At 44.7% G+C, this 14,923-nt stretch overlaps 1 protein-coding gene across 1 annotated transcript in view; it reads left to right on the top strand.

Annotated features, from left to right (window-relative positions):
- Positions 1–2,993, top strand: part of CFAP58 (cilia and flagella associated protein 58) — a 57,963-nt gene extending 54,970 nt beyond the window's left edge. The window contains exon 18 of the mRNA XM_054277284.1: positions 1,961–2,993. Coding sequence (XP_054133259.1) covers positions 1,961–2,084 — 124 coding nt within the window. The 3' untranslated portion in view covers positions 2,085–2,993. The remainder of the gene's footprint in view (positions 1–1,960) is intronic.
- Positions 2,994–14,923: the final 11,930 nt, after the last annotated feature.

The raw sequence follows: 14,923 nt of genomic DNA, 5'->3' as shown, positions 1-14,923 counted from the left end.
TTGGTTCTCTGTCTTGCTGGCTAATGTTAACATCATGTCTGAAATAAATGTAGCTGGTTTTGCTAATAAAAAGAGGATTCTGTCAGGACAATAGCATTAACAACATTATTGACTACCCTGGTATGAAAGAGAATTAATACTCTTGGATAACCTTATACAAAGTTATCATCTAAAGCTTTTATTGATTTGCACAAGATAGCTTTGGGTTGTGGTTTAACATCGTGGTACTGAATAAATGCAGCTTTGCATATGATGCTGAAGGAATATAGTAACAGTGGGAATTTAGCTTTGTTTTGTGTTAAAAAATGAAAATTCGGTGTTTAAGATTTTGGTTGTGAATTTGAAATCCTCTTTTTCAGCTCTCTGATTCTGAATGTTGCTTTTTCCAGTTGTCTAAGCTGTTCTTGTTCTGTCTCTTCCTATTTTTAACTTCAGGTCCATGAACCCTTTCTGCATCACTATTTTCCTGGTTGCTTCTAGCACCCGGATCCCATTTTGATCTTGATAAGGATTTGTGAGAAAATATGAAGCTTAAATCCACACCAGAGACCTAATCCAGCAGTCCTATATATGTAAATAACTGCACTGAGGGATGTCAGTAGTAACTGGGAGCTTCTGCACGTGGCTGGTTGCACATTACTTCTGCATAATATATTATAGTATTCAGTTGCATAGAATTTTCCATACTGATGAGCACATCTGTTTGTTGTCTCCATGGGAGCACAAGGAAAAAATGAGCATGGATTCTGGATCATTTTCTCTCCCCAGACTTGGAAACCAAATAGTGAGATGGGATAAGCCATCTAAATACAGAATGTTAGTCCTGTCAGCTGGCATATCCATTAGAGCTACACTGATACAATTAAAACCAGTTATAAATGGTTTTTGTTGTTAAGTTCATCTATGCCATCTTTTGGCTATTCTCCTGCTTCTATATGGGTCAAGTTTGGAAAAGGATGCATAACTAGAATCTGACACGGTTTCTCTGAACTTTTTCCTATCCTGACAATTATTTAGGGGCAAATAGAAAGTAATTACAGAAGTGTTTTCTTTTCCCTTGGTGGGGACTGAGAAAAGATACTCATGTGAGAAGGCTAGATTTTGTACAAGTGTGGTTGCACTCACATTTGTTTTTCAGTCTCAGTGACTGTGAAATAATGTACTGACCTTCTTCGTAAAGCCTGGAGACTTCTGCTCTTATGATAAACTAGAAGTTCATGAAGCTTCACTTGGTTAATCTTAAGTATCTCAGGACCTCTCTCTGAAGCATCCAGGTATATTGCAGTGAGGTAGGAATTTTGCCCTTTGTCTTTGTAGTGCTCTGCTTACCTCCCCAGCTTTGGGAGAGTGGAACCAGCTAACCCTCATTCCCTCCTCTTGAGGCCATCAAAGTCAAGACCTCCTGGGTTCTCAGATGGAGCAACTCCCTGGGGCTGTCAGTGCACCCACAGCACACTGCTGGCTTTCTGCAAATGTCACAGACAGGGCAATTATCGCTGGAACTTTGGTAAAATGTGAAGACAGATAGCACTATATATTCATTAAAATTCAGCAAAGGAAAAAACCCTCCCCATTGTGCCTTTGATGAATGTGGCTGTTTGTTTGAAAACAGGCATATTCCAGTTAGAACAGGATGGTGATTAGAAATCTGAAGTCATGGAGCTCATGTACATACTTGCTCTAATGAGGTGCTCTGACCATTTTGGGGAATAGCACAAAGAAAGCTCATTTATTTCTAATTTTTAATAATTCCAAACTCCATCAGTGGTTTTGTAATTAGATCCAGACACCTAGTCTTGGAGGTTTAGCCTAACAGGCTTTAATCAACATTTTTTAAATGATCTCTTGATATGTGGTTGCATCAAAGAAACTCTTGAGGACACAGATTTCCTTACTTTGTAAACATCTCTGTGCTGCAGAATGAAACATGAATTTTCTGTTTCTTTGTTTCTATTTAAAGGGAGAAGGAGCGATCCAGCATTTATATGAGGACAAAATTACCACCCCTCAAGACTGATGTTCCTCACTTCAGGTTAGGGGTGAGGTTTCCTTCAAGCAAACCCATTCCCAAAATTGCAGTCTAGGAATGCACTCATCTAGTTGCATTCCTGCTCCCAGTTTCTTGTTTGAGAAACTGTAATTTTAAAAGAGATTCAAAATCTGCTGAAATCACTGTATCACCTTCAGGAAAAATGTTGTTTTGCATGTAATCAAACACATTTTTACACTGGAGTAACATTTTATATTGCATTTATATATTTTACATTTTATATTGCAATTAACATAGTTCTTTTTACAATCTGTGTACCAAATCTGCCCATTTGATACCAGCAGACGCTTGCACGGATGTAAATGGATAGTGGAGATATTTCTTCTTCAATATTGTGTCTCTATTTAGCACTGTCATGCCACAAAATGCCTTAATATGTAGTTATTTCTCTTTTTATCTACCTCAGTTGTAAGCACGCACTCCATTTATCTTCTGCTCAAAGCACCTGAAAGAAATGAGAATACAGAAAAGAAGAAAAATTAATAGGCTGATGTTTCAAGGCCTGCTGAGCAAATGCAAAATTAACAAGTCTTTACTTAGATGTACATATGTAGTAGTTCTCTGTGTAGGTAGTGTATAATAGGGTTTATGCAGTGTTAGCTACAGTTGTTAGGAAGATCAAGGAAGTTTGTGGCCACAATGTAGATTATTAAGAGCACGATTGTGTTTACTCTGGTAGATACAAAGTGACATAATTATGTCTGTTCAATCTGGGGGGACTGTGCACACTCACTGGGATGTGCTGTTCTCCCACACAAACCCTTCCGAGCGATTAAAACTTGGACTCAAAACATGGCAAACTTTATGCTTTAATTTCTAGACACTTGGGCATTTTTGTAACTTTCAGAAATTGTTTTTGTAATACAGCAGGAGCCCTCCAACCTTTTCAGCCAAAAGAGATTTAATTACCATTCATTAACAAGTGAAATAACAAAGTCACGGCATGAGGTGCTGAAGTATAGAAAACTTTCAAGCTGTAAAATAAAATGTTTTGAAACCGATTTGAACGTGGAAGTTTTTTTTCTCTGCCTGGGGGATAAAAATACTTGTCCAAAGAGATATGCTGATAAATATTTCACATCCAGAAAAAAAAGCCCAACAAAACCCTTTGCAAAGATTTTGTTCTTTTCTTTGGTGGAATACATAATTAAATATTAAAGCTACTGTGGGAAACTTTAATGGAAGTGTTTAATTCAAAAGAATCAAGTTAAATACGACAGGGATCTACTTTGCTTTTACAATGGGGACCAGAACTCTTAGTCATCAGATCCATTGTATTTTTCTTTTGTCCCCAAAATAGCTATTATTGCTTTTCTCATTGTCAAGTGCATTATGCTAAACTTATCATTTTGGGGCAGGCATGCTGTCAGAATAGTGTCTTTTGTGTATCTGACATGTCCTTATAGATGGAATAATTGACAATAACTGACATGGGCACTTGAGTCTGGTGGAATCCCAAGTAGGTTTTACTGAAGCTTTTAGATGTTGGTATTTTCTAAAGTCCCAAGTATCCTGCCTGAAGCTGGATTCTGCTGTGCTTACACTGGCAAGTAATTTGTATTGAAATAAATCATCAAAGACACATTTATTAATTCCCATGGACTAGAGGCACAGTTGGACTCCAAGAACCCTGTCACTTTGTAGAGAAGCCGCTGATGTATTACACTCCAAAATGTACACAGTGCCCCGTAACTCATCCAGAGATAATCTGAGTCTGTGTGCATCTCCCACAGAAGCACAGAATCATTCAGGTTGGAAAAGACCTCCAAGATCATCCAGTCCCACCTTTGGCTGAACACCAGCATGTCAGTTAAACCAGGGAACTAAGTGTAATGTCCAGTGATTTCATGAGCGACTCTTGAGCAGATGGTGGCTCCACCACCTCCCTGGGCAGCCTGTTCCAATGCTTAACCACCCTTTCCATGAAGAAATTCTTCCTGGTGTCCAACCTGAGCCTCCCATGGCACAGCTTGATGCCATGTCCTCTTGGCCTGTCACTTGTTACCTGGGAGAAGAGGCCAAGCTCCAGCTTCTGTCAGCTACAACTCCTTTAAGGTAGTTATAGAATGATAAAGTCACTCCTGAGTGTTCTTTTCTCCAGGCTGAGCCCCCCCAGCTCCTTCAGCAGCTCATTATAGGACTCTCTAGACCTTCCCCATCTCCATTACCCTTCTCTGAACATACTCCAGACCCTCAATGTCTTTCTTGGGGTGAAGGACCCAGAAATGGACACAGCACTTGAGGAGTGGCCTCACCAGTGTGGTCTCATTTTTTTCTCTGTTTGTTACCAGGCTTTAGAAGACAAATTGTCTCAGCGGTCAGGAGAAAGGAGAGGAAGCCACGCAGATGAAATTTTTTCCCTACTTTCATATATTTCTAGGAGTGCAGTAGTAAAATGGATACTTTTCTATCTTTAGTTGTACTTAATAATAGCTTGTACAGCACAAGTTAAAAGCTTTTCTGTAAATTATTCTTGACCTAAGTTTTTCCTGTCTTTAAAATGGTTGGGATGGTATTTGTCTAAAGACTTGAAAAGGTATATTCACTTACATTGAAAAGGTGGCTAGTCTTCTAGATTAAAAAAAAAAAATGTAGGGGACTGCAAAATAATGTGGTTTTCTTGTACAACGTGTTCTTGCAGCCTAAAGAGCTGAGAATTGAATACAGTAAATTTCAACTGCAACATAAAGAAGCTGTTACTTGTTCATCCACAATTTCAGGCATCAAGATGTGAATGTGTTGGCTACTATCTTCAGTTTTATTGCATTATTTACTTACTACCACGGAAACTAAATTCACAGGTTAATTTGGAAAAGAAGAAAAAAATAAAGACAAGAAAATATAGTCATCAAATTATTGCCAGTAACTTTCAGCATAATCAGGAATAAAATAACTGCAGCCAGTTTAATTTATAGTGCTAGAGAGTGAAAACCATTTCTGAGTTCATATAATAGAACGGATTAAAGCACACCAAATCCCTTCCCCCCTGGTCTATAAAAGTCAGGGAGCTTGAAAAATTGCTCTGGATGTCTGTGAGCCCAGCTGATGCTGAGGTGCTTTTAGTGTTCAAGGATTGGCTTGCACAGCAGGGAAAGGCAGAGCGCTAATGAGAATATCATTTGTTCACTTGCTTCTGCATTGTGAGCAGCAGCTCTGAAGTGCTTCTCTAAGTTTTGTTGCAGAAAAATGTTAATTGAATTCCAGTCTGTGCAAGATGTAGCAAGTATATCTTTAACTTCTTGTTCCTGTAAAGATATGTGAAAAGATGGAGGTGAAGGGCTATGATCCATGGCACTTAAGTTAGAGAAAATCTTTCTTCACTTTAATTGCTTTGGATTGGAGCTTGCACAGTAAATCTATCCTGGAGCCTTTCTTAGTGAGCAAAGTATGTAATGTTGTTCACTTTCAAAGATCTTGCAGTATGTAGATAATGTTTAAAGTAATTTCACATCAAAATTAAGCTCTGTCTGATCTTGTTTGGCAGGTCTGTGTTCAGTGTATTGCATGAGCAGGACACAAAAAAGACACTGTACACTGAATTACCGAGTTCAAATATGGGCCCATGACCCTTCTGGGATTACCTGTCAGCTCTGAAAGACAGACCACAAGAATCCAGTCCTTAATTTACCCTTGCTTTGTGAATCTGGAGCAGCAGATTCACACACCCAGTAACATGTCCTGCTGCTGTAAATCTGGGAACCCTTTGAAAACCAGGGCAGAGCTCAGACTCTGTTTTGCTGAGATCTACAAACCCAGGACAGGCTGGGGAGGCAGGAGAGGGGCTGAGAACTTGGCACGTGCAGACTTTTACCAGCATCACTGAGCAGAGGCTTTGCTGTGAGGGGAGCAGCAGGTGCTGGTCCTGGGGCACTGGTGGGGCTGGAGGGCCCTGCTCAGCTCCCCCTGAGCACAATGAAGCAGCTCAAACCTGCAGCTGAGCTCCTTGGGCTGTCCTGTTCTTCAGGGAGCCACTGGTGCCTGCTGTGCCCCAACAGGAACAACTTCAGTGCTGACCAAGCCCAGGCTGCCCACAGGATGAAGAGGGATGGATTGCACTGCCAGAAAAGGGATCTGAGGGTGTAGAAAGCTCAGGTGAAGAAGGTGAAAGGTTTTTCTCCCAAGGCTTTCAAACAAGGAGCTGCTCCAGAGGCATCCAGCAGCATGGCCCAGAGCACTGCCTGCAGGTGGGTTGTCACTTACTGTGTGAGTCCACAGTGCCAGGTCCCAGGTTGCTGCTTTGTACCTTTGTTTAGTGTGACACTGCTGTGTCCTAAAAAAGTTGCAAGGTAGAGCAGAGAAAGAGATCCCCTTGCCTTATTCCCTGTTGCCCATGTGAGCTTGACAGAGGGCAGAGGTACCAGGGGAGTCAAAAAGAGAAGCTGGGCAGCAAAAGCAGTGCCTGCCATCTCTGAAATGTTAATGCCTCTTCCTGAAAATTGGCCCATCTTTACCCAAATTAGGGTCTCTAAATCATGTATATTTGTATTTAGGCACTTCAGCAATTGAGTATTATTTTCCTTGCTGCTGGTTTAGCTGTTGTGCCATCTCCTCTAGCAGAGTGTATTTTTAGTGTGTTTAGTGCATTTCTAAAAGCAGACACTTGATTTTGATGCTCTTTCTCTTCTTCCCTACTTGGGTGCTTTGTAAGCAGCCCCACACAGATCAGTAACTTGTGCTGTTCAGCATACAGAAAGATGTCAGGATCACATCCCCTGGGCTTGTCTGAGAGCCCTGTTTCCTAAAGGGGAGCTGAATCTGTGCCTGTAGCATCTGTGGGTGTGAGGGAGCAGGGCAGGACCTGTAGGACACACTGCAATGGCTGAGGTCAAAGCAGCTGCCTGCCCCTCTAAGCCTGACCCTTCAGCTTCCTTTCTCCTGAAGTGGAGCAGCTGTGAAGGTTTACTGAAACTTTTAGTCCCTCTGCAGACCTCAGTAGGTTTAAAAACCTATAAACCTCATCATAGGTGTATAGAGTCTCAGATAAGCTGGCTTCTTTGTGGTGGTGGTGGTTTTGTTGTTGTTAGTTGTGGGTTGGATTTTTTTGTTGTTGGTTTGGAGGTTTTTTTGTGGTGAGATCTTCAGCTTACCCGAGACTCAGGAAGAAAAAAAGAAGTGCAAACATTGTTTCAAAGGATGTTATATTTGCAAAATGATCTTGACAGATCTGAGTTTCCTTCCATGGTGGCCAGGAGCCTCCCTTTCTGGTGGTGGGCACTTTAATATGCCCAGGTGTGAAGTGGATATAAAAACTACGATTTCAGCCAGTCTAAACTGATTTAAACTTCACAGTGCTTCACAGCAAGAGCCATTTCTCAGGGCTCTTTCCTGGCAGAAGACTAAGCAGTAATTTAAAGCCATTTTAATCTGAAATGAGAATCTCTACATGGGGTTTGAATACACTTCAAGTGAAGTATGTATTTGCAACTTTTGTTGATCCCTCTTAATTTTCCAAGTGTCCCTGTAGAAACAAAGCATGTTTGTGAAGTGGCAAAATGCAGTGATAGCTCAGACTTATTCAGAGCCATAGGATGATAAAAGCAAAAGTACTAAGGGAGTGGTATATTTGGCATCACGCTGGGAAGTTGCTGATTAACCATTCTTTCCTACAAAAAATATAGACACTGATCAACATGACCTCCTGTCTTCCCTTCCCATGAACAGCTTGAAATTCTATCCTAAGAACAGAGTGTTTCTGGAGGAAAGATGTGTATTTTGTTGAAAGAATAAATAAGAAAATATAGAATTCTGTGTCCAGCTTCTGCCAAAAGCAGTTTTCTAGGATTGCTTTGACATTCATGTGATCACGCCAGAAGCTATTCTGTGGCAGCTGAGCTGCAGGGACTGACCACAGGTACTGAGCTGTTCCCAGTTTCAGAGTAAAATGTGTTTTCTTAAACCATGTTGCTCACTTCAAATGAAAAGGTGCCCAAAGCAGCAGTTTAAGTAAGATTGTTTTACTTTGCAGTCAGGGCAGGCTATGAGCAAATACCCAAAGGGTGGTAACTCACAAATTTGGTAAAAATCCTAGGAAGGATTTGGGACTGTGCCCCTCTGCAGCCCCCTTTGATGAAGGATGTTCAGAACCTCATGATGTTGTTGAATGACAGGGCAAACTCTGGGAGTTACCTGGGAAATAAATATTCTTGCTTCTGAGCCCCCAGTTGAGCTACCTCTTCCTGTGCAATTTCTGTGCTATTGTTCAGAGGTATTCCCTCTTGGCCAGTTAGGAAAACTCATCACTGGAGTGTTATTTTAACTGAGTGTACACAAGTCTTCAGAAATTGCCAAGTCCCTTGCTGATTCAGGTGCTGTAGAGGAAAAAGACAAGCAGACCTGAAATGTCTTGGACCAGACTTTTTTAACAGCCCTGCATTGATTTATTTGCTCAGTGGTGAGCTATTTGCTAACTCCTGATGCTTCCAGCACTCCTGAATTTGCAGCAGCTTTGCTAGTCAGCTGCTTTTGCCAAAGTTACCTTCAAAATTCCTCAGAGAAACTCTGTTGTGGCTTGGTTTCAGAACGGATTCTGTTGTCCTTGTTGCAGAGAAGCTGTTTCAATTGGAATGCAGCACAGAAGAGGAGTGATGTGCATTAACTGGAAGAAGTGAGCAATTAAGTGAACTTTGGTTACAAAACTCAACAGATTTCTGCCTGGGTACATAAGTGAGGGTTCAGGGTATTCCATTTGCATCTAAGCAGATCCAATTTCTACTTTGCTTTTAAAATGGTGTGGGCTTAGTGAATCCAAGTCTCCTTTTATTTTGTTTGTTTTCTGAATTTCACCATTGGTATTGACCATTGGTATTGAATGTTGATGGCATGTAAACCATTCCTAGGCCAGAGAGACCCTAACAAATCAGAGAGATGGGCAATCACCAGCTGTATGATTTTTAACACGGGCAAGTGCCAGATTCTGCCCTTGGGATGGGGTTGTGTGTATAGATTAAGGAATGAAAATCTGGGGAGCAGCACTGTGGAAAGGAACCTGGGGGTCCTGATTGATGGCAAGTTGAACATGAATGAGCAGTGCCCTGGCAGTCAGGAGGCCAAGTGTGTCCTGGGGAGCATCAGGGACAGCATGGCCAGCCAGGCAAGGGAGGGATTGTCCTGCTCTGCTCTGCTTTTGGCAGCCTCACCTCCAGTGCTGAGGCAGTTTGGGTGACACAAAATAGAAAAGATATTAAACTGTTGAAGAACATCTGAAGGAGGCCACAAGGATGGTGAGGGGTCTGGAGGGGAAGCTGTGTGAGAATGGCTGAGGTCACCTGGACTGTTTAGCCTGGAGAAGAGGAGACTTAGGAGACCTCACTGCAGTTACAATTTCTTTGTGAGGGGAAGAGCAGGGGCAGACGCTGATCTCTTCTTTCTCATGAGCAGTGATGGGGCTCAAGGAAATGGCATGAAGCTGAGCCAGGGAATGTTTAGAAAAAGGTTCTTCACCCAGAGGATGGTTGGGCACTGGAACAGGCTTCCCAGGGAAGTGGTCACAGCACCAAGCCTGACAGGGTTTGAGAAGTGTTTGGACAATGCTCTCAAGGCATGTGGGGTGACTCTTGAGGTGTCCTGTGCAGGGCCCAGAGCTGGAGTCAATGTTCCTGATGGGTCCCTTCCAGCTCAATGAATTCTATAAAATGTTGTCCCTTGGTCAGTAACTCAGGATAAGCAGCCTGGATGGATACACTGAGGGTCATCCTCAACAATAAGGTGTTTCTGACTTAAAAGACTCTGGGGACTCTGGTGGTGTTTCTGGTGGGTTTTGCTGTTGGTAGACCCCATGGTTGATCCTGCTGTGGGGAGGTGTGGAGGGAGAATGAATTTCCAAAAGACTCCTTTGTACTGGTCTGGTGTTGGAACATGCTCTCCCCTCTACTTCTGCAGCTCCCACCCAGACCTCATGGGTAGGTGGGTATCTCATGTGGACAGGTGTAGGGGGATAGAATATGAGTAAATAAAGGTAGTATAGAAAGTAATCTTACCCCCTAACGAGTTGCAGCTGGTTAAATTATTAAAGATTGGGAGCAGGCCTGACTTTACAGGCCACAGCTGTAGCCAATAAGAAGAGTGTTATAAAAGAGTGGGTTGAGTGGTTGAGGGGAATTGGAGTCAGTTGGCTGCTGAGAGAAGAAGGAAGAGCTGGTGCTTGGAGGAGCTGCCTTTGAGAGACATCAAGGAGGTGTGAAACTCTTGCACTAAGGAGACAGCAATGTGAAACCTTTGCAATATAATGACAACAGGTAGGTACCAGAAGAATGGGATCCATAACCCTGGGAGATCTCGTCCTTTCCATAGCTAACTTGAAATTTTGTGTAATTTCAAGAGGCCCCATGTGCCCAGCTCTGGTGGGGTGCACAAGGGCTGCATGGAGCAAGGGATGAGCTCTGTTCCCCTTCCCCAGATGTGCTGCCTGTCCCTGCAGCTCCAGCAGCAGCAGAGCTGCCATGGGGATGCTGGTGCCCAGGGCTGTGTGCTGTGCTCCTGCACAGGAACAGATGCCTGCAGCTTCCAGAGCTGTCAGTCATGCACCCTTCATGAGCACTAAAATTCAAATCAGCTGATATCAAGGGGAATTACATGCCAGCGCTGCTTGTCTGATCAAGAGCTTCACCTTGTGCTCTTGAGGGATGTGTCTTGTAATTTACCTCAGGCTGAGGGATAACTGATTTTTTTCTTTCTTATCTTCTTTAGTGCAAGCTGGCAACCAACTCCAGAGCCCTCTTTCCCCCACTGCCTCTCCCCTGCCTGTTCCCTACACTGGCAGCCTGCAGATTTCTGCTGGGCTTTGATCAAGTTTTGCAGCTGGGACCTTCCTTTCTTCACTTTCTTTTGTCCCATGTGCTGCCAGTTCTGGTTTCCTCAGCACCATCCTGTGTCCCTGAGCTGCACCCACTTTGCCCCTGGCTGCCTCGGGTTCCTGAGCTGATGCATCCAAATACCCCCGGGTCTGCCTGGGGAAAGAGTGATGGAATTCATTGTGTACCCCAGGACTGGCCTCTGCCTTTATCCAGGCATCTGCCCTGCCTGGGTTGGAGATGGATTTTAGAGAAGAAGCAAAGAAGGATGCAGTGACCATCTTTGGTGCTCTGTGAGCACCATGGGCAAGACAGGTCACTGAGATTTTTTTCCTTTTTGTTTTCTTTTTTTCTGGAGTTCACGTAACTTGAGACTTTTTGTGTCATACATTCAGCTGAAATTCACCTGATTACAGTGCAAAGGAGCATTGGGGTCTGTGACACAATCCTGCCTCCTGATATCAGATAAATCAGCTTTCTCCTGTCACCTCTGCCCCCAGCCTGGTGCATGCATGGACAAATTCCCCCAGGTGAACTGGGCAGGGTTGCTGGGCCACTTTGCAGAGTGCCCCTCTCCTGCCCTCTTCCCCAGCTCAGCAGGACAGGCCAGCTGTGCTGAGAAGCCAGTGGAGCAGCTTTTTTGGAAAAAAAGAAAAAAAAGCATTGCTGCACAATGCTTCCATGAGGAAATGCCTACATTTTAAGCACAGCCCATACGGTGATGTGCTGCAGGCAGAGTGTTGCTCAGGGAACAGACAAGCTTTGGGAGCAGAGATCCTCAGGAGTGGATGAGAGGCTCATGTGTTGTCTCCAGTTTGACTGGGTATACCTTCATCCCTCTTCTCTCTCAGCACCTGCAAGGAAGAGAAAGGCAACAAAGCTTTCACACCATGGCTCACATCTTCCTTGTTTTAGTGTTGGACTCAAGCTGAGGGAGAAGGGAATTTGGAATAAAGGTGTTGTGTTAATTGCCTGCTGGGACAAAGGCTCTTACCTAGAACCAGACATGGTGAGGTCTGTAACAGTATTTCACCTTTCTCTGCACAGTCCAGATGGAGACTACAAGGAGAGGGGCCAGCATCAAAACAACCCTGCTCAGACACTGCATCACATCTGGGACAGGCAGCTGGAAGCACAAGGTATTTCTTCCCTAAGGCGGAGTCCCTCAAAGAAGTTTCAGGTGTGCAGGATCCAAACATCATCCCAATTATCTCCTAGCAGTGATGAGGAGAGGCCCCCAGCCCTGCTGCACAGTCAGGGCAGTGGAGGGGAGCTGGGAGGTGCTTTGCAGGCAGAACCTGAGCCAGGTCCCCCATACCAAGCATCCTGGCTCTGGGCAATTTTTCTCTTTGATATATCAAGAAAAGAACCCAGTTTCAGTGCCAAGCCTTGGGCAATCCCTTGCTGGTTCAGAATATTACAAGCATAGCTGCAAATTTACCAAGAAGTTTTTCAAGTCCCAGCTTTCCCTCTGGAATCAGCCCAGAAAAAGCCATGTCTAGGTGAGATGCTTCATCCCTTTCTTGAATTTTTTTCATCTAATACCCTTGTCAAATACTTGCAGGCAGCTGCAGCTCAAATCATCCTGTGCTTTTCTTGAGATTGCTTTGCCTGATATCATGGTGTGCATTCATATCAAGTGAGTGCATGATAGAGGGTTAGATTTATGCTTTATGTTGTGATCTGGGGGTATAAATGTATTTAAGTGACTTATTCAGCTTAAAACCCAGCACAGTTTGCTGCTCTCTCATCAGCATTACAGGCAGAGAGGGATAAAATAGCAGTGGTAATTGTGGCAATGGAATGTCACTGACAAACAATATGAGCACAAACCCCACTTTAGAGACAGATGCAGTACAACTCCTCTGTAATTTCTCTAGAATTATTTTTAGAGTGAGAGACTGAAAGCCCCTTGGGGAGAAGGGCATCGTGGAAGGTGAGAAGGGCTGAGGCCGTAAGAAAGCATCAGGATTTTGATAAGTTTATTGGTTATTTAAAGAAAAAAAAAGGAGTTAGAGACAGAAGAAACCAAAAAGTAGAAGACCTGTCAATCCTAGAAACACGAGCCATTTCCCAGGGAAACTGCTCCCAGAACTAGAGCAGGGTTTAGTGGGTGCAGAGGTGATTAATGGAGCTGTCTGCATCACGGGACTGTAACCACAGCTCAGGGCTGTGCATCAATCACTGTGGGGCATTTATGGCCCTTTTATGCCACCCCCCTCCTTTAAACCTAATTTACTGTGCAGATCAGTTGCCAAAGCCCCTTTGGTCCCACCTTGCCAGGCTTTCCTGCTTTGCTTGCAGAGCTCAGGGGTGGCAGAAGCTGCCTCTCCTCTGCAAGGACTCCAGGCTGGTGTGGCTGCCACAGGGGTCTGGGCTGTCTCAGGGCTGCCTTCAGCAGCTCTGCTGCTCCTTGCTCATGGCTGATGCTTCCTCCAGGGCTGAGTGAGTGGGAATTCTGGGGAAGGGTGTCCTTGCTGCAATGGGTGTGAGCTGCCCTGCTCCCCTGTGATGGAAATCTCTGGGCTGGGTGGGTGCGCATTGGTCATGTCTTGCTCCACAGAAGCACTAAAAACACAACCCATGTGTTTGTGCTGACCCAGGGCCAGAGCTCTGTACTGAAGGATTTGAATTATTCCTTGGTGAGTTTGGGATGTTGTTCTCCAAGCCAAGCCTGTTTCCTTGGATGGTGAGCACCATGTGGGAGGAGTTTCTAGGTTTTGGTGGGGAGTTTTTCTGAAGGCCCAGTTTGTTTCCAGGAGGGAATGCATGGAGCCAGGCTATGCAGAAGCAACAATGCCCTCTCCAAGTGGTGTCAGCTGGGGAAATTAAAATAAGGAATGAGAAGGAGATGCGCAGTGAGTCTCTCTGGCACAGGGAGCATGAGGGAGCAAACATTTTTGCACTGTATATGTGCTAGCTTTTGACAACTGGATGACATTTTGGCTTGCTTGGTGGGCAGGGGATAGAGAGAGACTAATGAAGAACTGGAATAATTTGGGATGCAAAGCTGGAGACTCCTGGGAGACACAAGGGGAACATATGCATAATCTTAACATCTTTCTTTGTCCCAGATCCCCAAGTCTCCTTTCTGGGAACTTCACAAACTCTTCCTCTGAATGCTGCTGTAACAACACCCTCCTCTCCCTTCCCTCCCCTCCATCTGCTTCCCTGGTGCAGCAGCTTTGGGGTTTTTAAGGGGCTCTGCTCCTCTGCTTCCTTGCTGCTTGTCCAGGTCTACTGGAGAGCAGTCAGGGCTGTGCCTGTGACAACCTGGTGCTGGTTTTACCCAACTGTGTGTGAGAGAGCTGTGTGGAGCCAGGGTCAGCTCTGCCTTGGTCTGTGGGGTCTGCTGGGGGTCTTGGCTGCTCCTCCTTTCTGGAGCCCCTCGTGGTGGTACTGGAAGGGTTCTGCCTTTGAGGGATGCCCTGGTCACCATTCCACCAGGTCCTGAGCAGCTCAGCTGGAGCCACGAGGGCTGACCTTGGCTGCGGGGGGCTATTGCCATTGCTGGGTGGGCACCTGGTGCAGTAAGATTGCTCCTGATTTACCCCTGAGCTTATGTAAGGCTGTGCTTGGTAAAGCCAGCCTTAGGCAGGGAGGGCTCTGTGCCTGTACCTGTGCAAGGGCTGGATTTGATGGCAGTGCAGGCAGCAGCATGTTCTGGGGACAGGTGGTGGCAGGGGGAGCCCTGGGATGCTCAGATGTCTTGGGCTGGTGCCTGCAAACACAGAGCCTGCAGCCCTGCTCAGGCACTGCCAGAGTCTGCCCATCTCTGCTTAGCCCAGTTTGGTTTCCAGTACAAAACTGTGTTCCTTATTTATGGTGCAATGTGAGAGTGTAATTATTGCATTCCACATGGGAAAATTAAGCAGGGGTCTTTGTTGGGGGAGAAGGGCTAATGAGGTGCACAGGAGGTTTGGGGCAGTGTGGAGCATTGGAGCATCTTTTTTTTTGTGCTGGGGCTCCAAAACACTTGTCCATGTGTGAGATGCTGGCCAAGTGTTCAGCTAAGGGCAGCCTGGCTTGCAAGGACCCCATAGTCTCAGAGATTTAAAATGATGCTCAGGAGAGCATGCACTAG

The sequence above is a fragment of the Melozone crissalis genome, unplaced genomic scaffold (assembly GCF_028551555.1).
Source record: "Melozone crissalis strain CALT ecotype California unplaced genomic scaffold, PUWL_Pcris_2 ptg000019l_1, whole genome shotgun sequence".
NCBI classification, from domain to species: Eukaryota; Metazoa; Chordata; class Aves; order Passeriformes; family Passerellidae; genus Melozone; species Melozone crissalis.
The sequence above is the reverse complement of the archived record's forward strand: the minus strand, read 5'-3'. Positions and strand labels throughout refer to the sequence as shown.